At 42.1% G+C, this 12,809-nt stretch overlaps 1 protein-coding gene across 5 annotated transcripts in view; it reads right to left on the bottom strand.

The window, feature by feature from the left end:
- Positions 1-12,809, bottom strand: part of adcy2b (adenylate cyclase 2b (brain)) — a 668,382-nt gene that overhangs the window by 105,725 nt on the left and 549,848 nt on the right. For all 5 annotated transcript variants that reach the window (XR_013888839.1, XM_080205342.1, XM_080205332.1 and 2 more), the window contains exons 10-11: positions 7,356-7,488; positions 63-239 (exon numbers count right to left, since the gene is read on the bottom strand). Coding sequence is in view for 4 of the 5 variants with exons in the window: in XM_080205342.1 (XP_080061468.1) it covers positions 63-239; positions 7,356-7,488 (310 nt within the window). In the remaining variant the exon portion in view is untranslated. The remainder of the gene's footprint in view (positions 1-62; positions 240-7,355; positions 7,489-12,809) is intronic.

The raw sequence follows: 12,809 nt of genomic DNA, 5'->3' as shown, positions 1-12,809 counted from the left end.
CAAGGACAGTAAGACTCAGAGAAAAACTTCCCACAAAATAAAATACACCAGCTTGTCCTTACAACAGTGTTGATTTTGCCATTTTCAGTTGTCATACTATCTCGATGGTGTAAATGTGCAAAGGGCTTGGCTGCTCCCCAGGACTCCAGGTATCTAGTCATACGGACAGAAGCTCTCATCTTGGCTCCATCTGCAGTATGTCGATGTCTGTAATGGTGTTGAGGGCTCCGTTTCTCCACCTGTAGAGATTAAAATGAAGACATTAATATCAGTACACCCTACAAAGCATATAATCAAGGTATTCTACAGCTTGCACTAACTCACATTTTAAATACACATTATTAACACATAAAGTTAAAGTGATCTCTACAAGAGCATTATCACCTTAAAGAAATCTCATTACAGTATTCTTTCTCAAAATCAAACTGTTACAAAAAATCTTGTTAACTTTCAACATATTTTGTTCTTCCATACAAGCCACAGGTCACCTTTGCTTAACATATAGAAGATTTTAAGAACTGTAACCATGTCAGGAAGGTAGCAGGAACCTGCTGACTTCAACCTTTATCCTGAATGTATTCTTCAGCATACAGAAAATCCTTGTGGCCCAAGCGGGCAATTTGTCAGTTAATTATACAAAGTGCTCATTAGCTGCTCTTTTCACCCAGGATTCTGACTTTAATTCTGTGCGCACATGTTTCCCATGGAACTTGTCAGAAACCACAGGTGGATTTTAGAACATAGAACATAAAAAAACTACAGCACAAACAGGCCCTTCGGCCCACAAGTTGCGCTGATGATATCCACACCTACTAGGCTTACTTATATCCCTCAATTCTATTAAGTCCCATGTACTCATCCAGAAGTCTCTTGAAAGACCCTATCAAATTTGCCTCCACCACCACTGACGGCAGCCGTTTCCACTCACCTACCACCCTCTGAGTGAAAAATTTACCCCTGATATCTCCTCTGTACCTACTCCCCAGCACTTCAAACCTGTGTCAGTTTGATGGAGCTGAGCTGTTATCGACTGTACACCAAGCAGCTTCCTATGGAATTTGTGTACTGACGTCATTAGCAACTGCGAGCATGCATGGGGGATGTCACCGATAGCATGGGTTTAAATGGATCATTGGGGGTGTCTCGAGGGACCTGTTCATTGCTGCTGCCAGGCTTTGTGCATGCTGTACCATTTTATTTTATATTTCTGCAAGTAAAGGAATTAAGCATTCAAATACATGTGTCTTCCTTATTAGGTCTCTACATTTTGTTGATGACAAGGCAAAAATCCAAGCTTCAGCATGTATGACACAAGGTTTTGCTACCCAACTGATTTGAACAGTGAGTAGCTGATTTGGCACATGAGCAGTGATTTTCAACAAAGTGACGAGGGCTCCAACCAGCAGCTCTGAGAGTACACCGATGGCAGGCAAGTCAGCAGCACAACGGCTATGTTCTAGAAGATCAGTGAGTTTGTGGAGGAGAATGAGTACTAGACTGAATATGTGGAATGTAAGAACATAAGAAATAGGAGCAGGAGTAGGCCATCTAGCCCTTCGAGCCTGCCCCACCATTCAGCAAGATCATGGCTGATGTGAAGTGGATCAGTTCCACTTTCCCGCTTTCTCCCCATAACCCTTAATTCCCTTGTCTATCAGAAACCTATCTACCCGTGACTTAAATATATTCAGCGAGGTAGCCTCCGCCACTTCAATGGGCAGAGAATTCCAGAGATTCACCACCCTTCGACAGAAGTTCCTCCTCAACTTCCATCTAAACTGCCCCCCCGCCCCTTATTTTGAGGCTGTGCCCTCTAGTTCTGCCATCCTTTCTAAGCGAGAAGAATCTCTCTACCTCTACCTATCTATCCCCTTCATTATCTTATATGTCTCTATAAGATCCTCCCTTAGCCTTCTAAACTCCAAGTACAGATCCAGTCTATTCAATCTCTCCTCATAAGCTAACCCCCTCATCTCCAACATCAGCCTAGTGAACCTTCTCTGCGCTCCCTCCAAGGCCAATATATCCTTTTGCAAATATGGCGACCAAAACTGCACACAGTATTCCAGTTGCAGTCTCACCACTACCCTGCACAGTTGCAGCAAGACCTCCCTACTTTTATATTCTATCCCCCTCACTACAAAAGCCAATTGGAAAGGTTGGAACACTTTTTCTTGGTGAATGGAATTACAAATGAGACTAAAGAACACTCAGTTCTCCTGAGCATGCGTGGGGCGAAGACTTACAAACTAGTGAGGAATTTGGCAACCCCATGGAAAATGGGTGGGGGGGGGCGCCATTTCATTTGCGGATTGAGTGGCACTTGTTCAGAATCACAATCCTAAGCCCTCAGTGGTTGTCTAGTGGCTTAAATTCCATAGAAATTTTTCTTAAAATGAGACAGTCTGTAGCTAACTTTGTTGCTGAATTATGTCAGTCTCTGAACATTGTGGATTAGGGACAATGTTAGAGGAAATGCTCTGGAAGGGATTAGTCTGTGGCATTAATGAGGACAACATACAGTGTCTCTTGCTGGGAGAAGCCACACTGGGTTTCATGAAGGCACTCAGAATTTCACAATGAATGGAAATGGCCACCAATAATGCAAAAGACAAAAATCAGAGCAATCAAAGAAACTCCAAACCCAGAAGTGTGTCTGAGCTCAGATCATTTCTGGGCATGGTTATTTACTCCAGGAAATTTCTGCCAGACCTTTCAACTGCGTTGGTGTCACTGTACCTGCTGCTCCACAAAGAGTCAGTGGAATAGGGTGGCCAGCACAAAATAAAACTTTCCAGGATGTGGAAGTGCTGCTACAATCAGTTCATTTGTTGGTTCACTTTGATCAGGGCAGAGAACTCATTCTGTCATGTGGGAACTCGTCCTATGGCTTTAGGGCAATTCTGTCTCATGTGATGGAGGACAGTTCAGAAAAACCAATTGGATTTTCATCAGGCACACTGACAGCAGCTGAGATGTGATATTCACAGTTGGACAAGGAAGGTCTAGCCATTGTTCTTGCTGTGAAATGGTTTTGTCAGCTTCTTTATGGTCACCCATTCACCAAATGTATAGACCACAAGTCACTGATAAGCCTTTTTAGCAAACCCAGGAGAATTTGTCCCATGACCTAAACACGAGGATAGCACTGGGCTTTCACACTGTCATCCTAACACTGTGAACAAAGCAGGGAACGACAATGCAAATGAAGACACACTGAGTCACCTTCCTTCACCAAACATACCCACCAAAACATTATTTCCTGCATTATTTTCTTGAGAGAATTTCAAATACTCCTGCAAATGCAAAATATATTAAGCAGTGTTTAGACTGGGATCCTCTTCCAGGTGTATCTATTCCTTCTGCTGTGTTGATCTCCTGTTATATGGGATGATGAACTGAGACCAAACGCAAAACCCAAAGCTTAACTAAGTAAGCAGGATGGTTGCATTCTTTGGGTGTCCAGAGTGGTCATCCCGCAGATCCTGAATGCAATTCTTAAGGCTCGCCCCGGTGTCTCACAAATGAAAAGTTTAGCAAGGCCTGGTGGCCCAACATGGATCAGAGCTTGGGAAACAAGACGAAATTCTGTTCGGAGCATCAGCTCAACCAAAAGATGGTGCTACCAGCACCACTACATTCAAAGGAATGGCCTGACCGTCCCTGATTCAGGCTTCATGTGAACTTTGCAGGATCCTTCATGTATCATGTGTTTCTAGTCATTGTGGCTGCACACTCTAAGTGGCTGGAAGCATATATCATGAGCAACATTACAGCTCCCATTGAAGTACAGAAGCTGCGCCAGGTTTTTGCAACTCATGGCTTACTGGATTCTTTTGTTCTCATAACAACACAATGTTTACAAGTGACTTGTTCCATGAGTTTGTGCAGAGAAATGGAATTTGTCATGTACGCATTGCTCCTTTTCATCACTCCTCAAAGAGTTTAGCAGAGTGAGCTGACAGACACTAATGGAAGGACTGAAAAGAATGACAGGAAGAACCCCTGGAATCAAGGTCTCCGTACCGCATCACTCCACAAGTGACAACAGGACTCTCAACGGCAGAAATGCCGATGGGCAGGAAGCCAAAATATCTGTTGGTCCTGCTGCACTCAAATGTCAAAGTGAAAATGGGAAGCAGAAAGACATGACCACAATGCTAGGAAAAGACATTTCAATCCAGATGATTGCGTCTACACAAGAAATTTTGGCAATAACCAACACTAGCTGCCTGGAGTCATTCTCAACAAAAGTGGCCCAATCTCTACACTAATAAAACTAACTGATAGAAGAGTCATCTGGTCTGCAGACATTAGTCTGCATCAAGACTCTGAAACAACCAATTGTCCAGACCATACAGCAGATGGAAATGCTACTGTGGAAAACCAACAGAAATGGATCCTGATTCACAGGGGCATCCAGTGGTCTCTGCTCCAGGCGAGGCATGCCTCACTAGTGTCTACAGAGATACCAAGGGTGCTGCACAGGTCACAGCATAGTCACAAAGCTCTGAGAGACTGAAGTATAGCTGAGACATGAGTCCTTACTTCTGTGTAACATATCTCAAACTTCCCTGTCAAAGTCTACCTGCATATCCCTACTAGCCAAGAGCTGGAGAGCATTTGCTGCATTTCAGTTAGACACAGAACAGCTAAAGAAGGTTTCTTTCTAAATCCTCAGTAAAGTGACAGGCCGAATGTGCAGGCCATTGTAGATCATTTACCACATCTGACGATCCATGCACGTGGTCATTCTTTACAGGATAAGAAGCCTCACAACACCAGGTTAAAGACCAACAAGTTTATTTGGTAGTAAAACCCACTAGCTTTCAGAGCACTGCCCCTTCGTCAGGTGAGTGGGAGTTCTATTCACAAACAGGGCATATAAAGACACAAACTCAATTTACAAAATAATGATTGGAACGTGAGTCTTTACAGGTAATCAATTCTTAAAGGTACAGATAATATGAGTGGACATAGCATTAAGCACAGGTTAAAGGGATGTATACTGTCTCCAGACAAGACAGTTAGTGAGATTTTGCAAACCTAGGCAAGTTGTGGGGGTTACAGATAGTGCGACATGAACCCAAGATCCCGATTGAGGCTGTCCTCATGTGTGTGGAACTTGGCTATCAGTCTCTGCTCAGTGACACTGTGTTGTTGTGTGTCATGAAGGCTGCCTTGGAGAACGCTTACCTGAAGATCAGAGGCCGAATGCCCGTGACCGCTGAAGTATTCCCCAACAGGAAGAGAACACTGTTGCCTGGTGATTGTCGAGCAGTATTCATTCATCCGTTATCGTAGCATCTACGTGGCCTCCCCAGTGTACCATGCGTTGGGACATCCTTTCCTGCAGTGTATCAGGTAGACAACTTTGGCCGAGTTGCACCGTGTACCTGGTGGATGGTGTTCTCACGTGAGATTTTGTAGAAACTTGATGTCTGTGTCGATACGCGCGATCTTCTTGGAGATCCTTCTCACTTGGAGCCGGCATTCTTTATATGGACATAGACATCATGGCACTCATGCTGGAGACAGATTCCTTCAATTTTTTCTGCAAATTTATGCTGCTGTTCCAAAAGAGTCCTCTTCAGTGACGATCCAGCATTTGCACCTAGCTGAGCAGCGTTTGGAGGACTTTAAGCCCTCTGAGAGGGACAGTCTGCTGTTGCTCTTGCCCTCACCATGTACCTTTGCTCATATTGATGTGTGAACAATGGTCCTAACAATAAAATGTCAGCGACGACAGGAAGAAACTTTTAACTGCCCTTAATTGACAGTTCAAGGGTCTCAATTGGCCATTGAGCAGGATAGTCTATGCCACATTTCCTGCTGCTGGTAAAATTCCAGAAGTGTGGGATTGGCAGTGGACATATCACCTCTGTCTTCTTACCTGATTTTTTTGTTTTCACCTCCCACCTCTCGCAAATCTCAACCTGTATCCTGAGGTCCTTTAAAATCCTGGCATGGAGTTGCATTTGATCAGAAGAAAAGTAATGTTGAAGATTTTAAAAATCGCTAAATTACATTGGGGCAATTCTCCTAGCCAGGATACTCAAGCAGAAGCCATGTAGTGGGCTATGACAGATTACGCATGTGCATTGACCCGCTCTGCGCTATGCTGCCAGCCTCTCCAGCGGGAACAGGTCCCGCCAATGATTTTTAATGAGATTCACGCTAGGGCACTCTGCAGTGCAGAGTGTGGGAGATTCATTTTGAAAATGCCGCTGAAAAAAACACTGGGATTTACTCTAGTTTTTACGCGAACTTGGTACTTTGGAATTTTTTTGGGAGAATCCCACCTCATTTTTTAAGCTTTCGGATTTGTGTGTAATGTGTATTTCCCAACCTTTATTTTGCTTTGTGCAAAAGTTAATTTAAATGGTTTGCTTTATGTAAGAGTGGAATATTTCCAGCCTTGTGGAAGCAGTGTTGGAGGTGTCACTGGGAACAAAATTAGAAGATAGCATTGTGGATCAACTAGTAGCAAGTTAATGATGTGCCAGGTTTTTCCCAATGTGGGACTGGATCCTGCTGAGGCCAGGAAAAGTTCAGCCGGTATCCAGAGGTAGGGAGTCCATTTATGGCTCTTCTCAATCTCTTGGAGCTGGGAAGAGAAGGTCACAGTTGTGGTCACAAATAATCACGGAATGACATCTGTGGTCATTCCACAATTTTAAGCTTTTTGGAAGCTTCAGAAAGTGTCTCCATTTTGAAGTTCTTTCAAAATTTCCCAACAGCCTTCACAATGCTCGCCATTCCCTGTGGAGATTGTTTAATCTCTAATCTCTATCAATCAGATCACCCCCTTTCATCTCTAACAATCAAACTACTGAAGCGTGCTGTCAGACAGACTTCAGAACAGGTCTAACACTTTCCTTTAACCTTAAATGAATAACAATCTTAGAAACCTCATGATTGTAACAACAAGTGATTTTATCAATTGCAGTTTCATTTAAGTCAAAGAAAATTCCAACAGGCAACAACATTCAGAACAAATCTGCACAACCTTTCTCTTTGTGAGCTCCATGGAGCTTTAGGGGTCACATGAAAATCTGAAATCATCACCTCCAACAATCTCCAACTTCTGATGCTACCAGATCTTGGTATTTTGATTCTAGATGTATCCACCAATGAAGCAATGCTGCAACATAAAGCACTTCTCAAACCCCTCAGCTCACAAAATGTAAACACATTAAACCAACAAATAAGAATTAAAAGTGCAAATAGAACTGGGTTTTGAATGCCACACTGCTAGAAATTGGTGATCATATACCATTGACGACTCTGCTTTTGAAAAGGCCAATTTAAACAATTATACGATAAAGAGAGGAAGATAATTAAGTAACACTTACCTTTGGGTTAATTACTAAGTGGGTCCTGATGTTGTGCTCCTTCAGATAGGGATCTCTAATGTGGCCATTGCCATCCTCCACTTTATAAGCTCCATTTAAATGCTCCAGTGTGACAGAGGTGATATGCACGCGTCTAGCATGGTCAAAAATAAGCAAAGGTGGAAAGTCTAAGTGCAAGATTTCATAGTAATGGGGAAGTACATATTCATAACTAAAGATTTAGTAAATGGCTGTGATGTCATTCGAACTTAGCCTACAGGCAGATACGAATTATAGCCATTAATTTTTGAAAATGGGGCAGATTTTCATCTTCTAAGGAGGTGTAAAATGGATTAGAAAATACCAAACTTAGTTTTTCTTGTTGGGAAAAAAACTCTTTTCCTTTGCTTTTCTGACTCTGCACCATTTTTGCATGGCCTTTTGGCAGGTTGATAAGGCTTTAGGTGTAAAACACCTCTATGTGATCACCACAGGAAAATTATATTTTCTCTCGCAAATGTTTTCATTTGCCAGTGTGGGTTTTGCAAGCCATAAAAGGTTCTCACCCCTTTGGAGAGGTTGTGCCTATGAGGGAGGCCCTGCTGAGAAATCTGGAACACTCTTAAAGATGCATGTCATTATTAGATGTTGTATTGTCATATCTTGTTTGTTTTTAAACCAATGAGTAACCATTTCCTTCCCTCTTAATCACATCAATTCATTCAGCACTTAATACAGTACAAGAAACCCTGAGGAAATTAAACCATTCCAATTTCCTTCCCTATTTCTTATAATATTGCTAAATTGAAAGCTTGGGTTTGAAAATTTGTCATACTTCATTAGTTTACAGTAATAAACAATTAATTCCGTCCCAGCATGGAAAATTCCAATGGATGAACTAACAAAACTGAGAAGCTCCTTTGCTTCTCTACTTGTGTTCATACCTCTATTATCTTTTCTTCTAGTGTGAAGCAACATAGTTATTTAAAGATTATATATCGTCTTCTACCTTTTACCAAAATGAAACAAATGAATCTGTTGTCACCGGCCACCTCCTGCTTTGTCAGTTTCTTTCTCTTGATGCATGTATAAAAATTGTTGCTATAACCCATGATCATTTTTCCTTTGATTGTTTGTTTCCCAGGGCCTTTCATTTTGTAATATTTGTTAAAGGATTAATTTAAATGAAATACTTGTCCCTACCACTCTCCACCACCCGCACCCCCCATCCCCATCCCATCCCCATCCCCACCCAGCTCAGTGGAGGCCTTGTTTCCTGCCGTTCAACATTGGGGACCTTATAATAATAAATTAACATATCATCATCAGGCCCGTACACCAGAAACGTACCCCGATATCTGTGTGATGTCAGAACACCGTGAAGCATGACTGGTCTGAGAAGGTGTGCTTCTGGCAAGCAGGGGAGTTTGGAGGTAAGTACGGTGCCCGAGGGGGAGAGGGTTGTGTCAGGAGGTGCAAGGGACATGTCAGAGGGTGCCTGCATAATGCGAGAGGTGGCAGTTTCATGTCAGCCCAATGCCAGAGGTGGAGCTGGGTTTTCTTGTTTCCTAGCTGTGCACTGCCACAGCCTTCAAAAATGGCGCTCGGATCATTGAGTCATTGATTTGATGGCAGGTTGGGTGAATCAGAGAATGCCCGCCATTGATACATCGTGGAACCAATTTCTTTCCTCGAAGACCCAGATTATATGACAGGAAAAGCCACTGCTCCTGCTGGCAGGCTCAATGCCGCTTTTCCAATCAACATTGGCCTTTACCAATATTGGAGAAAATCTCGCCCTTTGTTTCATTTGACTTAAGATTTTATCAAGTTCTTTTAAAAAAAAAATTGCAGGATGGTTTGGTATAAACAACAGGGTAGGTGTTTCAGTACTTTTTTTCTTGTAAACAGTAACAAACCGCAAAACATCACATTAATGGTTCATAGAAATTTTGCCAGAACTCAACTTGTTAAAAATTGCAGCAACCCACTTCCATTGGATCTCTGCTGCTCCCCATACTTTCCATTCTCCCATTCCATGATCACCAGGGTGATTTGGGACACAGCACAGTGCAGAATCCATTAGAATGAGTGACATGAGGTGTACTGCTGCTAGGCGGGCAAACCTTGGACAGGTAATTGTTTAATGAGGCGTTTTAAAAAATATCGGGTTGAGCCCTCTTAAATAAGAGTGATGAAGATTTAGCTATTCTTCAAAATGGGCAGAAGAAGGATATTTCTATTGCATGCGCTAGGTGGGAACTGGAGATATGCCCAATAAGGTACAGCTAACTGCCCCACTGAAATTAGATGCATGTATGGATACATGTCCAATTAAAATTGCATTCAAAAGAAAAGAAAACAGACAGCCAAAAAGAACCTTCAGCAAGCTCAAGGATAAATAATTGTTTCTTTTCAAAATATATCTCATTGTTATAAATTATAGACAAATTAAATATCTCCATGATGTATGAAGCTAAACTGTGGCATTAAAAAAATGATAAACCCTACGGTCTTTTATAAATATTATAAAAGCATAAATAATTTAGATGCTGCTTATTAGTAGGTAAATTCATATTTATTCACTATTAAATTCATCAGTATCTGTGACCTATTTATAGTAACGTTAAAGATGTTTTTGGTGCTGTAATAAGTTCTGCTAAAAATATTTCATCTTATTTTTTAATATTATTGTATTAAAACGTATTAATGCCATATCAATAAAAATGTGGATGTCATCTTTTTTAAATTGTCAATTTGTTTCATGTATGGCAATGTTTCTTTTCAGCAACTGATTAAAATATCACAAAATTAGACGATTAATACTAGTTTTGTATGAATTTTTCAATGTAAGTCACAATTTGGCCCTCAAGCTGCGAGCACGTTTCTTGAATAAAATACCATCAAAAACTTAATATCATGTGATTCCTAAATGTTTAATTAATCATTTTTGGAGGAGGCCTATTACAATGGCTGTACAAGATGTTAAAATGAAAACAGTGAAACTTCATGTTGTAGACTTTTAAGAGTCGTAAGTGACAAGTGCTCACCATCCTGAGAGCGGGCATCTAATGTGCAGCCGCTGACTCTCAAACTCCCACAGCCAATTAATGCTCACTTGAGTGTCAATTAGCAGTGGGTGGGACTTCTGTACATCCCTGGAAGGAAACAGAAAAGTGGAATCCAGAATGTGTAGATTTGAAGGGGTGAGAGGAGGTTGGAACTGGGTTCATTTTTTGAATAGTCAATGTACACCTTTGGACAGGCAGGTTATCTCTTTGGATTGGATTCTGGGACACAATTAGGAAAGGAAATACATCCTTTGGGAGAGATAAGTAAACCTTTGGGAGTAGTAAGACACAATTTGAGAGAGTTAAGGCACCCTTTGGGATTGTTAAACATCATCACGATTGTGCACTTTTTATACACAAACTCATTGGACTTGTCAAACTGTAAAAGAAGTGTCCACCTGTCAAGGAACTGTCAGCATCCAGGACATGTCAAGGAGCTGTGTAGCTGTCAAATCTATCTGGAAAGTGTCAAAGCTGGTGCTGTGGGCATGGTTGGCCTGAGTTGGCATTACGTTAGCAATGGGGTATGTGGGCCATGAGCTGTGGGTGGAGGAGCACTATGTTAGCATACAGTTGTGAAGGAGCATGTAGTGTTGGTCGAGGCATAGCGATAAGGGGGCCATGGGGAGTGGATGAGCAGCATGGGTTGGTATAAGGCATGTATGGGACATAGGTTGTATGTGGGCAATTAGGGGTGAGGGTTTGTGTGATTTTTTTTGTTCCATTATTATTTTTTCTTTATTTAAACATAGTGCCCAGACACAGGCACAGGCCTTGCACCCAGCCTGCCTTTGTACTGAGTGGCCTGCTGATTAGTTTTGGGATTGCCCCACCAACCTCTGTTTCAGTCCCTTGTGATGGTGCTGTGCATTTAAAAAATGTAGTTAGGTTTTTTTTTGTGCCGGGTCTGTTTTAACCTGGTGCTGAAGCAGGCCTGTATTGTTACTGCAGCAGCGTAATTGCTCCTAATTGCTAGAATGTTATTTTTAATGACACAAAGATTGGCCGGGTGATTAACAGTGAGACCAAAAGAGAAAACGCCAGAAAATCCTGATTTTCCAGCATTTTCTCTTTTGGTTTCAAATTCCCGCATCCACAATAATTTGCTTTCATCCAGTGGTTAACAGTGAGGTTGAGTGTCTTACAGGAAGATATAAGAGATGGTCAAATGGATGGATAAATGGCCGATGGAATTTAACCCAGAAAAGTGTGAGATGATGCACTTTGAAAGGAGTAATTTGCAAGAAAGTATACTATGAAAGGTTTGACACTGCGAAGTTCCGAAGAACAAAGGGACATTGGCGTGTTTGTCCATAGATCTCTAAAAGCAGTAAAGCAGGTAAATAGGGTGGTGAAAAAGGCACATGGCACACTCGCCTTTATCAATCAGGTATATATTACAAAAGCAGGGAGGTCATGATGGAGTTGTATAGGACTTTGGCGAGGACATAGCTGGAGTACTCTGTGCAGTTCTGGTCGTCACATTACAGAAAGGACTTGAATGCACAGGGACGGGGGATGGTGAGGAGATTCCACCTCAGGATGCTGCCTGGGATGGAGCATTTAAGTTATAAAGAGAGGTTGGATAGGCTTGGGTTGTTTTTATTGGAACAGAGACTGAGGGGTGACCTGATTGAAGTGTTCAAGATTATGAGGGGCATGGACAGAGTGGATAGGGGGCAGCTGTTCCCCTTGGTGAAATGGTCCGTTATGAGGGGACACAAGTTAAACGTGACAGGTAGGAGGTTTAGCGGGGATTTGAGGAAAAACTCAGAGGGTGGTGATGGTTTGGAATGCACTGCCTGGAATGGTGCTGGGGCGGAATGCCTCCCATCCTTTAAAAAGTGCCTAGATGAATACTTGGCACACCATAACATTAAAGACTATGGGCCAAGTGCTGACAAGTGGGATTAGGTGGGCAGGTCAGGGCATTTGATGCATTGGTGCAGACTCAATGAGCCGACTTACGGTGTAGACTTACGCACTGTAGTATTCTGTGATTCTGTAATCTGAACTAATGCTGTTACTATAGTGTTCCCCTGGGGTTTTGTAGACTGGGGCTTAATTGGGTTGATTGACAGAAAATCATGTGACTGGGTGGAGCTAGGCTTACACAGAAAAATCAAGCTTAGACGCTGCTTGGAGTTGTTAGAGATGAGTGCCTCTCTTTCCCTCTCTGGATTTTGAGACTGGAATCTCCCAGGAAATAAATATCTTTCTCTGAGATTCTGCTATTTGAGGGTGGACCTTTTCTGGAGGTTGTTGTAGGAGATTTAGAAGACAGGTGTCTTTTTGGATCTCTGGCTGGAGGTGTTAAAAGGCTGGAAATCTAACATCTTCATGAGCAAATCTATTTTTGGTGCTAACTTGCTCTGAAGGGCTTAAATTGGAACAAAGGAGAGGG

The sequence above is a fragment of the Carcharhinus amblyrhynchos genome, chromosome 2, assembly GCF_965287045.1.
Source record: "Carcharhinus amblyrhynchos chromosome 2, sCarAmb.v2.hapA, whole genome shotgun sequence".
Classification (NCBI taxonomy): domain Eukaryota; kingdom Metazoa; phylum Chordata; class Chondrichthyes; order Carcharhiniformes; family Carcharhinidae; genus Carcharhinus; species Carcharhinus amblyrhynchos.
Note: the sequence above shows the minus strand (reverse complement) of the source record. Positions and strands in the feature narration are given on the sequence as shown.